This window comes from Neovison vison, chromosome X (genome assembly GCF_020171115.1).
Source record: "Neovison vison isolate M4711 chromosome X, ASM_NN_V1, whole genome shotgun sequence".
NCBI classification, from domain to species: domain Eukaryota; kingdom Metazoa; phylum Chordata; class Mammalia; order Carnivora; family Mustelidae; genus Neogale; species Neogale vison.
This window is the reverse complement of record NC_058105.1, coordinates 92,282,276-92,297,549: the sequence shown is the minus strand read 5'-3', so window position 1 is coordinate 92,297,549 and position 15,274 is coordinate 92,282,276. Positions and strand designations below refer to the sequence as shown.

General features: G+C 35.6%; 1 protein-coding gene across 6 annotated transcripts in view; it reads left to right on the top strand.

Annotated features, from left to right (window-relative positions):
* KDM6A (lysine demethylase 6A) overlaps nucleotides 1–15,274 on the top strand; it is a 204,510-nt gene that overhangs the window by 132,490 nt on the left and 56,746 nt on the right. For all 6 annotated transcript variants that reach the window (XM_044235737.1, XM_044235739.1, XM_044235738.1 and 3 more), the window contains exons 9-10: nucleotides 10,364–10,457; nucleotides 13,522–13,648. In XM_044235737.1, the coding sequence (XP_044091672.1) occupies nucleotides 10,364–10,457; nucleotides 13,522–13,648 (221 nt within the window). The remainder of the gene's footprint in view (nucleotides 1–10,363; nucleotides 10,458–13,521; nucleotides 13,649–15,274) is intronic.

The following is a 15,274-nucleotide window of genomic DNA, read 5'->3' as shown; positions in this document are numbered from 1 at the left end:
TTGCTTCCATTTTGTTTTAATTTCTTTGATTTCCTGGTTGACCCATCCGTTATTTAGTATCAGGTTATTTAACCTCCGTATATTGCTGGCCTTCGCAGATTTTTTCCCGTGATTGACTTCTAGTTTGATAGTGTTAGGATCAGAAAAAGGGTATGATATGATTTTGATCTTCTTGATTTTGTTGTGTACTGTTTTGTGGCATAATATGTAATCTATTCTGGAAAATGTCCCATGTGCACTTGAAAAGAATGTGTATTCTGCTGTTTTAGGATGGAAGGTTTGGAATGTATCTGTTAAATCCATCTTGTACCATGGTTTCCTTTTTGTTTTTCTCTTCAGTTGATCTGGTCATTGATATAAGTGTGGTGTTAAGTCCCCTACTATTATCGTATTATTTTGGATTAGTTCTTTTCTGTTTATTATTGTGTTATGTATTTGGGTGCTCCCGTGTTGGGTGCATAAATATTTATAATTTATTTTCTTTTTGGATTGTCCCCTTTATTATTATAAATTGTCTCTCTTTGCCTCTCATTACAGTCTTTGTTTTAAAGTCTAGTTTATTTGATATAAGTATTGCTAGGCAGGCTTTCTTTTGACAACCATTTGCATGATAAATGTTTTTCCATCCCCTTACTTTCAGTCTGCCTGTGTCTTTAGGTCTAAAATCAGTTTCTTCTAGGCAGCATATAGACAGATCTTTTTTTTTTTTAATGATTTTTTTATAGATTTTTTATTTATTTATTTGATAGAGATCACAAGTAGGCAGAGAGGCAGGCAGAGAGAGAGAAGGGGGAAGCAGGCTCCCTGCTGATCTGAGAGCCCGACGTGGGGCTCCATCCCAGGACCCTGAGATCATGACCTGAGCCGAAGGCAGAGGCTTAAACCACTGAGCCACCCAGGTGCCCCCAGATCTTGTTTTTTTAAGCCATTCTGTTACCGTTTGTCTTTTGATTGGGCCATTTATTCTATTTGCATTCAGAGTAATTATTGATATGTGTTTATTGCCAGTTTATTACTTGTGTTGTGGTTGTTACTAGAGATTTTCTCTGATCCTTACGATTCTTTCATGGTTTTCTGGTTTTCTTTAGTGATTTAGTGACTTATTTGGATTTTTCTCTTAGTTCTTTGCATATCTATTATTTGATTTGTAGTTACCGCTGGGTTTGTATATGACATCATCTGCTTATAGTAGTGTCTATTAACCTGCTGGCTGTTTAAGTTTGAACCTGTTCTTTACTCCTGTTCTCCTCATGTTTTAGGTATATGTTGTTATTTTATATCCTTTTATTTTGTGTGTTCTTTGACTGATTTTTTTTTTAACAGAAATACTCATTTTTACTGCTTTTGTGTTTCCTTCTTTCATACTGTAACTTTTGGTTTTTATTTTCCACTCACAGAGTCCCCATTTAGTATTTTTTGCTGGGCTGGCTTAGTGGTCACAAACTCTTTTAGTTTTTGTTTGTGAAACTCTTTATCTCTCCTTCTATTCTGAACGTTAGCCTTGCTAGATGAGTATTCTTGACTGCACATTTTTCCTACTCAGTGCTTTGAATATATCCTACCAGTCCTTTTTGGCTTGGAGAGTTTTCTGCTGAAAAATGAGCTGATAGCCTTATGGGTTTTCTGTTATAAGTAACTGTCTTCTTTTGTCTTGCTGCTTTTAAATTTTTTTCCTTATTACTGCACTTTGTCAGTTTAGTTACATTTTTTGGTGTGGGTCTGCTTTTGTTGACTTTAATGGGACTTCTCTGTGCTTCCTGGATCTGGATAGCTGTTTCCTTCCCCAGGTAAGGTGAAGTTTTCAACTGTTATTTCTTCATATAAGTTTTCTGCCCTCTTTTCTCTCTCTCTGGGACTCCTATGATACAAATGTTACTGTGTTTGATGGAGTCCCTGAGTTCCTTAAGTCTGTTCTTGTTTTGTATAATTCTTCTTTTTCTTTTTTGTTCAGCTTCATCACTTTGCTTTACTTTTTTTTTTTCGGACATTAATTCATTCCTTTATGTCTTCCAGCCTGCTGTTCATTGCATCAAGCATGTTTCTAATCTCACTTACTGTACTCTGCATCTTCGATTCTTTTATAAGTCCTTTATTTATGTGGTAGGGGTCTCACTGATGTCTTCCATTCTTTCTCAAGTTCAGGTGAGTATCTTTATGATCACTGATTTAAGGTCTCCATCAGTTCTGTTACTTATATCAGTTTTGCCTACATCTCTGGCCATGCATGTCCTTATCTTGTTCTTTCATTTGGGATAAATTGCTGTCTTATTTTGTCTAAGTCCGTGCCGCCTTCTCTGTATTAGAAAAGCCAGTTATGTCTCCTGCACCTGAAAGTAATGGCCTTACGAAGGAGAGGACATGTAGTGCCCCAGAGTTTTGTGCTTCAGGGAATGTCTCTGGTGTGTGCTACAGGCACTGTGCTGTTGCGTTCTGGCTGCTCTAACCTTCAGGCCAGTTATCTGCAGAGATTCTTTTTGCCAGTCCTGGGCAGTTTTGGTCCCTGGCCTGAATGTGGCAAGTTTTAACTAGTGCTCCGGTTTGCTTGTGAAATGAGACCCGTCATCACCTCCACTGGAACTGAGACCCTACAGAACTTTCTTGTCGGGACCTGTGGTGTGGGGAGGGGTTTGTTTTGGTCTTTTGGGGAAGGCATCCATGGTGCTGGGACTGAGGTAAGCTGACTGAGAAGGGGCAGTTCCACCAGAATGGAGGTGGGGCAGGGTGGGGCTGAGTGTTAAGTTATTTAGGAAGCCAATATCTGAATTGCACTGGTTCCTGCTGGTAGTGGCTCTGTTCTTTTCCTGAGTGGTAGGGGAGTGAAATGGTGCCAGCCAGAAGCCTTGTTTCCAGAGATGTCTCTCCCCAGAATGCTGTGTCTCATGGGCATGCTCTGAGAAGAGTAGATCTCCCTGTTGTGTTCCCCAGGCACTCTTCAGATCATTGTTTCCCTGCTCTGTCTCTGGGTTGTTTGCCTACCTTTTCTCCAAAAGCAGCCTCGATAACCTCTGGACTCTCCCAGAGCCCAGCCCAGTGCAGTCCACTGATACTTTAAACTCCTTTAAGCCCCTCAGTTGCAAGATACCATGAAATTCAGCTCCTCTCATTTTCCAAGCCAGTGGCATTGGGGAAATTTTTCCTTATGCATTCCCGTGTGCCCCTCTCACTCTTTCAGCCTTCTTCCTGACCACAGCTATACCCACTCTGCAGCAGCCATTATCTGTTTTCTCCCTTAAACCACATCTTCACATTTTTCTGCCTTCAGTGTTACCTTGTCTGTACCTTTAGTTGTGGTTTTTTTCTGCCATTTCTTCAGGTTCATATCTGGGGCATTTAAGATGATTTGATAGTTACGTATTTGTTCATGGGAAGAGCTGTGCCAAGGGTCCTCCTACTTTGCGGCCATCTTTGAGGGAAGTCCTCTATCAGTTATTTAATTTACCTCTCCCATTTATTAACTGAGACTCTAGAACCACTTTTTTGTAATAGTAGTAGTAGTAGTAGTAGTAGTAATAGTAATTGGCCTTTTCCTTGAATTTAATGAAATAACTTGAACAGTTTGCCATCTGAATTCTTAATTAGCCTTTAAAGATGAAAGATACAGAATTTTCCCTTTTAATTTTTTATTAAAGCATTACTTAATTTTTTAATAGATAACCCAAAATGAAAGTACTTGAAAGAATACACAGTGAAGTAGCCTCCTCATTCCTTTTCTGTAACAGCCTATTCTCCTCCCCAGACTTTTTCTTTCCCCTCCCCATTTCATATCTTTTCAGAGAAATCCATGTATGTATAAACAAATCCATTTATGTGTTTGCATGTATATTCATTTTTCTTAATTTTATTGAAACATTAGCCAATTATGTGTGTTCTCACTTGACCTTACATAAATTAAGTTAGTATTATATTTTGGATTCCATATCAGTGCATGTAGAGCTGTATTATGTCTCTTTGCATAAATGCACTGTAACTAATTTAATTATTTTTCCCTTGAGGGATAGTTAAAATAATGTCATGAATAACACTGTTTATAAGAATCATTATTTTCATTTTGAACCTTCCCTTCTAACTGTCCAAAATTAGTTTATTACCAAAACACTGTAGATTGATTTCCCTTATGTGCATTATAGAAATCCAAAAATTCTGAAGAAAGAGAAGTTCCAGTTGATATTTAAAGATGCAGTAAGTATGCCATGAATATGTAGGGTCAAGAATGATTCAATGCAAGGAAATCTGTTACTAAAACAAAAATCAGTGTAAGGAAAACTTTTTTTAAAAAAAGAAGTTAATAATGTGAGAAGGAAAGCAAACAGTAGACCTAATTAATAGGTCAAAACTTTAGTTCTCTGAAAAAATTAAGAATAGATAATCTACTGGGTAACTTGATCAAGGGAATAAAAGAGAAAGCACACAAAATAAGGTAACCATGAAAACAGAAGAAATTAGAGCTATAATACGAGACTACTAAACAGACCTCTGTGAAAATGAGTTAAAAATTTAATGACATGGACTACTTCCCAGGGAAATACAGATTAGCAAAATTGACCTCATTAGAAAATTATAAAAAGTCAGTTGCTATAAAAGAAATAGGGAAAATTAAGTAATGCCCTACAGAAAGCACCATGGCCAGATGGTTTTACAGGGGAATTCTACCAAGCCTTTAAAGACCTAATAATTCTAATACTTTATACATGTTCCAGAGCTATGGAAACGAAAAACTTCTCTCTCTCTCTCCTTTCTCTTTATAAAAGGGGGGAAGTTGCTAGCAGCTTTTAATCTGACTTGAGAGACATTTGTGTTTGGTAATAGAGTCCTTTCTGCACTTTATGATTCTGTAGCATATTTCAAAAATATAAAGGAAACAAAATCCCTGATTCTAAAAACGAACTACAAACCACAGTGCTTTCATATCTTCTTTCTTTAAATGGTAAAATATATGTGACATAAATGTTACCATTTTAGCCATTTTTAAGTTTATTGTGTCATTAATTACATTCACATTGTGGAACCATCACTACCATTCATCTGCAGAGTTTTTTCATCATCCCAGACTGAACCCATTAAACAATAAGTTCTCATTCCTCCTTCCACCCAGCCCCTGGCAATCAACTAGTCTACATTCTGCTTCTGTGAATTTACCTAGCTCATGTAGGTGGAATCATATTGTCTTTTTGTGCCAGGCATATTTCATTTAGCATATTATCTTTAGGTTTGTACATGTTGTAGCATGTATGAGAACTTAACTCTTTTTTTTTTTTTTTAAGATTTTATTTATTTATTTGACAGAGATCGCAAGTAGGCAGAGAGAGAGAGAGGAGGAAGCAGGCTCCCCGCAGAGCAGAAAGCCCGATGTGGGGCTTGATCCCAGGACTCTGGGATCATGACCTGAGCCGAAGGCAGAGGCTTTAACCCACTGAGCCACCCAGGTGCCCCGAGAACTTAACTCTTCTTTAAGGCTTAATAATATTTCATTGTTGTATGTACACACTACATTTTGTTTGTCCATCCATCTGTCGGTGGACACTTGTGTGGCTTCCACCTTTTGGCTATTGAACATGAGTGTGCAAATATCTGTTTGAATCCCTGCTTATAATTCCTTTTGATGTGTAACTAGAAGTGAAATTACTGGAATTTTATGATAATTCTACGTTTAATTTTTTGAGGAACCATAATATTGTTTTTCCCCATTTCTCTGTTTGAAGCAAGTGTACCTGATAAAAATAGTACAGAAGGGAAGCAATATATATGGGCCAATATCAGTAATAAATATTGGTGTAAAAGTACTAAGTAGAAATTTAGCAAACAAAATTATTACCTCATTGAGTCAGCTTGAGGGGATGGGGTTTCTAATCAACAACTCTGTTACAAGTTTAGAAACCAATTATAATAATGAAATATAAGATATAGAATAAAATGTTTAGCTCATACTGAAATGAATAATTCTGTATTATAAATACTTTAAGAAAATGAATATAAATGAATTTATATTGCATATTTATATTTGAATTTATTTATATTCATTTAATTATGGTAGTACAAATTGTGAATATAAATGGCAAATAAATGGAAGAAAGGGGACACTTTTTTTTTACTTATGGAGAATTTCAGTCAATGAATGAGGAAAGATGACTATCTCTCACAAGGTGGTACTTAACTAATTTCCAAGGGACAGTCTTCAAAGTAACTAGCCAGTACTTTTTATGTGTCGAGGTGCTGAAAATTAAAAACAGAGGATCTGTCCCAGATTGGAGGAGAATAAGGAGACATGCAACCTGAACATAGTATGGGATCTTGGATTATCTCTTGGACAGTTGGTGAAATTGGAATAAATTATGTAGGTTAATAGTGTTGTATCAGTGTTAAATTCTGTCAGTCTTTTCATGTATTTTGAAGCTCTATTATTGTTACTGTTACGTCCTGATGCTCTTTATGAAATATTTTTTTTTTATCCCTGGTAATAATCTTTGCCTTGAAGCCTGCTTAATCTGATCTGAATCTGGTCACTTCAGCTTTCTAATGCTTAGTTGTTTGCATGGTATCGTTTTCATCCTTTTATTTCAACCTTCTTGTGTGTTTATATGTAAAGTGCATCTCTTATGGTATATTTTTGGGTCTTTTCTAAATCTTTTCTGGACATCTTTTTTGTTTGGAATGTCTAGTCCTTTATATTTAACTTGGCTGTCATTCTTGTTGTGTATCCTTTGTATTTTGTTGTTTTTCTCTGGCGCTTTTCAAAGGTCTCTATTTGGTTTTTAAGAATTTGACTATGAATTGCCCAGGGATTGTTTCTTTCTTTCTTTTTTTTTTTTATTTTATTTATTTGACAGAGAGAGAGAAATCACAAGTAGGCAGAGAGGCAGGCAGAGAGAGAGGGAGAAGCAGGCTCCCCGCTGAGCAGAGAGCCCGACGCGGGGCTCAATCCCAGGACCCAATCCCAGGACCCTGAGATCATGACCTGAGCTGAGGGCAGAGGCTTAACACACTGGGCCACCCTGTTTCTTTCTTTACACTTACACTACTTATGGTTTTCTTAGTCTTTAGACATGGGATTTGATATTTTTCATCAGTCTGGAAGGTCTTAGCCATTATATTATATCTTTTCTGCTCCATTCTTTTTCCCTTCTTGGATTCTGGTTACATGTATGGTAGACTGTTATTGCCTCATTTATCTTTGGATGGCTTTTATTTTTAAGTCTCCAATCTGCTCTTCAGTTTCTGTTCTATCCAGTGATTTTTTTTCTTTTGAATTTCGGATGTTTTTCAGTTTTTAGAAACCATTTTTTAGAAAAATTTTTATTATGATTACCAGAATTTTATTTATATTTACTTTTTATTCAGTTTTTAGAATTTTTTTGTTTCTTTCCATGCTTTAATTTCTTGCCCATTCACTCATTATGATCATATTTTTCTTATTGTCCATGAATTGTTAAAGTGGCTGCCTTAAAATTATTTACAGATTTCATCATCTAATTTCATAGTTAATTTTCATTAATTCCCTTTTCTTTTGAATGTGCGTAAAATCTTCCTGATTCTTTATAAATCTGGTAATTTTACCCTGGGGCTGTCATGAATAATACATTTTGGAGTGACTTTGTTTTATTTTTCTGAAGATTGATGTTTTTGTTTTATATTAGCCAGTTAATTTTGATCACGGCACACTAAATGTGGTCACCCCTGTAGTGACAGGGGCTGAAATCTCTGTTTAGTTCTTTTAGACTGCTGGACATCTGCCATGTTCATGCATAGTTCAGCAGTCAGTAAGAGATTTAGGCAGAGTTTAACCACAGAATTTGGAGTTCTCTTTCATTTATTCTCTCCTTCCTAGGATTTCTCCCTTCACGTCCATCTCTTGTCATAGGTTCAAAGTGCGTCCTCTGATTCTTCAGACTAGTGAGATTCCTCATTTCTTTTGAGTTCTAGCCAGCCAGGCACCAGTTGAGTCCTGCTCTCAGGTGAAAATCCTAGTAAAAGGGGGGTTACTCATCCACTACCATAACCTTTTCTTAAGGGTTAATGTTTCTGGTTTCCCTCTGGGCTTTCTGATAGTTGGCTTATATTTTATCCAGAGCTGAAAACTGCCTGTGGAACAGCTTCTCCAACATTACCAGAGGCAAAACTTAAAAACACCTTTAAAGATAAACTCATGTTGCTTTTTGTATGCCATATGTAATCCTGCATATTGTTCTAGTGTAAGCATCCATCATATTTTGTGTTTTCACTCCTAGTGACATAGACCTAGGTTGACTCCAGTTCCTGATACCATCAACAGTACCATTTAGAGCATTACCTGTGGAAATGTTTCTTTTGTATGTGTGACCCAAGAGTGAGCTTGCTGGATTGTAGTGTGTTTGCATACCTAATTTCATGAATCAGTCCCATTCCAGCAGGGCATGAGTGTTTTCCTTTGCTCACATCCCCAAAAGACTTGGATTACCCAACTTACTTATGTTTGCCGATCTGATGAGTAGGTGATAGTATTTCATTTAAACTTGGATTTTCTGATTTCGGGAGTTACATGCTTGTTCACATGTTTTTCACCTTTATGTGTTGGTTTTTGTGTTCATTGCCTATTTTTCCACTTTGTGTTTCTTTTCTTTTTTTTTTTTTTTTTTTAATTTGTCAGAGACAGAGGGAGAGAAAGCAAGCGAGCACAGGCAAAGAGGCAGGCAGAGGCAGAGGGAGAAGCAGGCTCCCTGCCAAGCAAGGAGCCCGATGTGGGACTCAATCCGAGGACCCTGGGATCATGACCTGAGCCGAAGGCAGCTGCTTAACCAACTGAGCCACCCAGGCGTCCCTCCACTTTGTGTTTCAAATCAGATCTTTATTTTTCCTTAGGATTTGTATTGTTTTGGCCATGTCAAAGAACAACTTTCCCATCTCAAAGAAATACTCTCCTACATTTTTTTTTCATATGGTTCTGAACTGCCTGTATATGATAAGAGGTAGAAGTCTAACTCTATGTTTCTCAGTGTGATGCAGCCAGTTTTTAAAATATTTTTTATTATTATTATTGTTTGTATTTGGAAGTATGTTTTAGCATACCACTCAAAGGAATTGAGTTGGGTAACTTGGTCCTTACCTTGTATTAATTGCCTAAACAACTTTTTGGGATCAGATTAATATTTAGGGGAACTAATTTAATTGATGAGTAAAAGTTTAAGTAGTAGCTTCTGTTACTCTCATTGGCTAGTTCTTTTTGATCTTTTCTTTGTTGACATACTGTATACATGTAGCACCTTACTTGTTTCTCCAGCTGTTGCTTACCTCATTTGATCCTTAGAACAACTCCAGATGGAAAGATTGGGTATTAGCTCTGTTTTATGGATGTTGAGTCATAGTTTCAGTGATTTGCCTGAGGCTCTTACAGCTGGTTTTGTATTTCTGCCTATGGTTTTTTGTTTGTTGTTGTTTTTATTTAGAAATATTTTACTTATTTGGGAGAGTGAGTGAGAGGGAGAGAGAACACAAGCCAGCTGTGGGGAGTGACAGGGAGAGGGAGAAGCAGACTTCCTGCTGAGCAAGGGAGCCCAGTGTGGGACTGGATCCCCAGTCATGACCTGAGCCAAAGGCAGACACTTAACGGAGCCACCCAGGAGCCCCTATACCTATGTTTTGTTGAGAAGAATTTGTTTGTCAGGCAGCTGTGGAGTATTGCTGATAATAAATAAAAGCCACCTCAATCCATTTTTCTGCTGAGTATATTTTAAAGGTAATATTTATGAGGTTTTCTTTTGTTAGCTTACCCCTTTTTCCCCCCTTCTCCTTTTTCTTGGAGAAACAGTCTTAAGCTTTATGGCTGTAACAATAATGGGTTTCTTTCACATTAGTACTTTTGGTGGGAAGGGGCTGAGGGTAAATGGTTTCATTTAGAGATTTGCCTATGGAACCTTTAAATATTGTGAATGCTGTTACTCTCTAAGTATCGGAAATTTGGTATCTTTAAAATCATACATATTATAATTTTTTTCCTTAGGATATATACCAGTATCCTTTAAACTTAGGTTTTAACTACTTTTGCATTTAGATTTTTTAAAGCATTGTTGGTGTATACTCTGTTATTTTTATTAAGTTCCTTGGGAACTTGGTGTTTCTAGGTAAACGGATTATGCACTTGGAGGTAGAATATTTCTCTCGCTTCATCTGTGTTACGAAATAAAGGTGAAATTATTTGTTATTAAATAAGTTGATGATTTTAACAATTGAGATGAAGCACATTCTTAAAATTAGGGCATCTTTTAATACTTTGTCAGGATTATGTAGTAAATCTTTTTTAAAAATATTATGCAGTAAATCCTAATATATGAGCTGATTCTTCAAAGATACCAATTTTATTTTTCTTTAAATATCTTTTTTCTGCTTTTTTTAGAGGAAGTATCATTCTGCAAAGGAAGCTTACGAACAACTTTTGCAGACGGAAAACCTTTCTGCACAAGTAAAGGCAACTGTCTTACAACAGTTAGGTATGTAATAGTGTACATTTAGTGTATTATAAGTTTTTCTCTTTATGATTTTTACGTGTCAGAGATGGCAAATATATGGCTCCTATATTCTATTCTTTTTCCTTCTTTTACCCAGAGTTGATAGAATTAATCTGAACTGAGCATATTTCCGCCTTCTGCCAAGCATTGTCCATCTCATTTCAGTTCTTCAGTGTAGCTAGTCCTTTTAAATTCTCAGAAATTATTCTCTAGTACTTAACCTGTGGGTGAAGGAGGTTGAATACTTCTTTGTGCTACATATGCTTAGTACTAAAGTCACTTGGTGGTTGGTGAGCTTGCTTTCATAGCTCTGTCAGTAAGATTAACTGAAACATTTCATTTAAAAGTTGTGGAATATCTAACAATATAGTGTTTTTGTACACATGTAGTACTCTAGTCTGTTGTTAAAGATGAAGAAATGTAGCCATTTGGTTGTAATATGTTACTGTGACCAAGACAATAGTGATTGAGTTCCCTATATTAGTTTCGTTATATAGTTATTGAGTCTTATTTCCTTTATGTATTTGTTATTTGGGTTTTCCCCCCAGCTTTTGTTTATTTGTTTTTGGTCTGGGCAAATAATTTATTCTTAATTTTTAACCAATGTGTAGTAATATGAATATTTTCATAAATGTGACTATTCTTACATAGTTTTAAAATCATTTAAGCCTAGATTTTATCACTGATCTTCATGATATTGGTACATATCCTATGATTAATTATACAAACTGACCACATTGTCTTAATATAAAACTTTCATTTTTAGTTTTGTTTTTAATTTAATCTCTGGTTAGAATTTTACTTGAGTTATCCATACTTTCAAAAATTGTGGAATTACTTGAATATTTTTTTAGTAAGCTTACAGATCATGTTTGAGTATTGTGAATTTGTATCTTTAAATTAAAACAAGTTTATCCCTTTCTGTCTCCCCTCCATTTGCATGCGTGCGGGCTCTCTCTCAAATAAATAAATGAAATCTTTAAAAAAATTTATAACAAGCTTACTAGTAAAGAAGTTTTTTGTGTTCTTAAGTAAAAAGAACAAAGTAATGCCTTTGGCATAAGGCTGCTTACTCATTCAGCTAATAGTTGAATATGAACTTTTTTTTTAATCCACACTATAAGTTTTTATGCATTTTAGATGCAGTGAAGAAAATGTCAATAGCAAAAATGCATACACCTTTTAAATTTAGGAAATAAATTGAAATAGTTTTGGATTATGTCTGAATCACCTGTCCTCTTTAGCGTTGGCTTACCATATTTCAGAGTGTAAGTATAATAAACTTCATGCTTTTGAAAGGAAAAAACACTTCTCCTAATTAAGTCTAACTTATGCCTACACATCAGTCCTTCTGCTTGCTTGTCATTACTGCTTAGGCAGCTCCTTTCAGAGCTGCTTTCTCTAGGTTCCATTCTTAATAGTAATAGGGGATAACAGAGAACAGATGAGCAAACGTAAACGTGTGATTGACATGTATTTCCATAAAACATAGTAACTCAGTCTCCTTGAAATACCTTTTGGAGCACAGCAACTATAATAAAGATCAGAAAATAAGGGTCCTTATTTGTTATATGTAATACGGACTATACATGAAGAACAGAGCTGATTTCATGCACTTGAATTGATCCACAACTGAAGTATGATTTCCCCAGCAAATTAAACCAAATTATTGCTGTGTATCTCAAAGGTTTTAGAATACAGTCAGTATTCCATGATCCAATCTTTTGATTGCTTACATAGCCCTTTACTTTTTTTTTCCCTCTTCCCTCTTCCATACTATAAAAATTGTGCATATTTAAGGTGTACAACATGATACATTTATACATAGTAAAATGAATAGTTTTGGCAAGTTAATCAAGAGATTCATTTCCTCACATGGTTACCATTTGATTTTGTGTGGTGGGAGCACCCAAAACCTATTCTCTTAGCAAATCTCCTATATATATATATTATAGTATTATTAACTATAGTCATTCTGCTGTACATTACTCTCTAGACTTACTCATCCTACATAACTGCAATTTCGTACCCTTAGACCAGTATCTCCCCATTTCCCCTACCTCCCCATTCCTGGTAACCACCATCCTACTATCTGCTTCTGTGTATTCAGGTTTTTTCTTTTTTTTTTTAGATTTTATTTATTTATTTGTCAGAGAGAGAGGGAGAGAGAGCGAGCACAGGCAGACAGAGAGGCAGGCAGAGGCAGAGGGAGAAGCTGGCTCCCTGCCGAGCAAGGAGCCCGATGTGGGACTCGATCCCAGGACGCTGGGATCATGACCCGAGCCGAAGGCAGCTGCTTAACCAACTGAGCCACCCAGGCGTCCCTGTGTATTCAGTTTTTTGAGATTCTGCGTGCAATTTGAGATTATTCACTATCTAAACTTATTTATTAAACATTTGTGGTATGCATTTTATACCATTTTTATTTACACCATTTGAATATACTTTTCTTAGCCTTGGGTTTTGTTTTGTTTTGTTTTGTTTTAATTGTTGAATGCTTTATAGTTCTTATTTTAGATAAGTTGTGAACATATGTGGCCAGTGCCAGTGAGGTAGGGTTATATGTGTATGTTGTACTCTGAGCTTATTATTGATTAAGTAGTATCATATTTACTGTTTTTGAAATAAACATTGGGTTAATAGACTGTTTTGGAGAGTCTTAAAATGTACATAAAGTTTTACATAGAGCACTGAATAAGATCGAACATCTTTATATTCTGTGTTTCATAACTTGGGTTTTTTCAAATACCAAAAGTAGAAAAGAGGAACTGTAGTTTAATCTACTAAGTGTTAAATCAGTGCTTAATATCGTTTCAGTTTCTTGGGATAAAGTTCTTTATAGGTTTGACTATATCTTCCTGTGAGAAACAGACTTCTTATGATCAGAATTAGCAGTTCTAAATTTTGGGAATGTGTATGCCAAACTAAATGAATAAATTGACTGAAAAAAGAGTATTTTTACTTACATGTTTTCTGCTTGGTATTCTTAAAAAATTGAAGATCCATTAAGTCATTTAGATAAATACTTTTTAATCATTTGCTATAGGTTGGATGCATCACACTGTGGATCTTCTGGGAGATAAAGCCACCAAGGAAAGCTATGCTATTCAATATCTCCAAAAGTCCTTGGAAGCAGATCCTAATTCTGGCCAGTCCTGGTATTTCCTCGGAAGGTGAGACTATACTTGAGTTTTGCTTTTGTTTATTCCAGCTAAGAGATTTGAATTGTGAGCTAAAAGGTTTGTTTACATTTATAACCTGGTCAGTGTGTTATCCTTTTTAAATATATTATCACAAAGATTTCTGGAAGTTAAAGAAAACTTAGGAATGTGATAGTTTTCTCACAGTATAATCTGGTCTACTGGGACATTTCTTATTTTGCTTGTTAGATTTTCATTTGTCTTGAATTATTGTTGGTTTTTAAAAAGTCTTATTAGATAATAGTTCTTCATTTTAGTATTTAAATACACTTTCTTTTGAATTCTAGTATTTTTTTTTTAATGTGTCAAACAGAACAGAATTAATTTCTTACTCTTCCTGGTGACTACCAGTAGCCAATGGGACCTTCCTATTTATAATTTTAGATAGTGATATATAGGTTAGAATGGACATAATTTGATTAATGTAGGTCTCAAATCAGTTCTGCTTGACATCCCACAGTGAGAAAGTGGATATATTATTAGCGGTTTTGTTGGAAAGGAGAAGTGACATATAATGAAAATAGTTTTCTGTACGTCTACAACCTTTTCTCTCTACTTTAAATGCCAAAATTACTGATTATTTGAAATATACCTTTTGAATATGTATCTGATAGATTTATATTTTTGGGCCATTATTCGATTGTATTTTGGTTCCTAAGTGGTTTTAGCTTTTGTGGTATGGTGGAAAGATCAGTGTACTAGATGTTGAGAGACTTGGATTCAAGTCTTGGTTAGGCTACTATATGTGGAATCATGGATAGTACAGTTAAACTTTTTGATGCTTCAGTTTTCTTTTAACCTATTAAAGAAGAGGATTATGTTAGATCGTTGGTTTTCATAGGGGACTATTTTGTCCCATAGAGGAAAATTTATAATGTGTGGAGATACTTGGTTATCACGGCTATGGGGAATGCTACAGACATCTAGTGGGACAGCCCTCTAGAACAAAAAATGACCTCACCCAAAATGTCAGTAGTGACGAGGTTAAGAAACCCTGGTTATAGATTATCTGTTAGGTACCTACTCACCCTAAAGGTTTCAATTTTGTGATTTCTTTTGAAATTATCCCATTTTGTTTTAATTTAGCTCTTTAAATTTTCCATATAATCATGTTAAGTTTTAGCATTCTGTATGATTACATTTTTCCTTTAAATTTAGAAAAGTGTATTTCTATGAGATGGAGTAATATTAAGTTTTTTTAAAAAAATTTTGATAAGTCACTAATAATGTACAGTAAGAGTTGGCTGGGAAGGTACCTATTTTTAGCAGAAATGTTCTAATGCCTTCCAAGGCCTATAAAATCATCTAATTTGGGTTGCTCACTAGTAAAGCTTGAGAGCCCAAGTTTTGTCTTTCTCTCTCACTGAAGATATTTGGGAGCAGAAGCTGGATCTTACCATCTTTGTATATTCTCACCTAGCAAAGTGGCTATACAATAAATGGAATAAATGAACTGACTGAACACCATTTGCATTTGGAGTTGGCACCATTGCTAGTGTTAGTGTTGCGCAGTGGGAGGCTTCATGTAGAGACTGGAAAGGAGATTCAGTACTGGGAAGTAGGGGCTGCCTGGTCATGGCCTCTAGTGTTAACATTTAT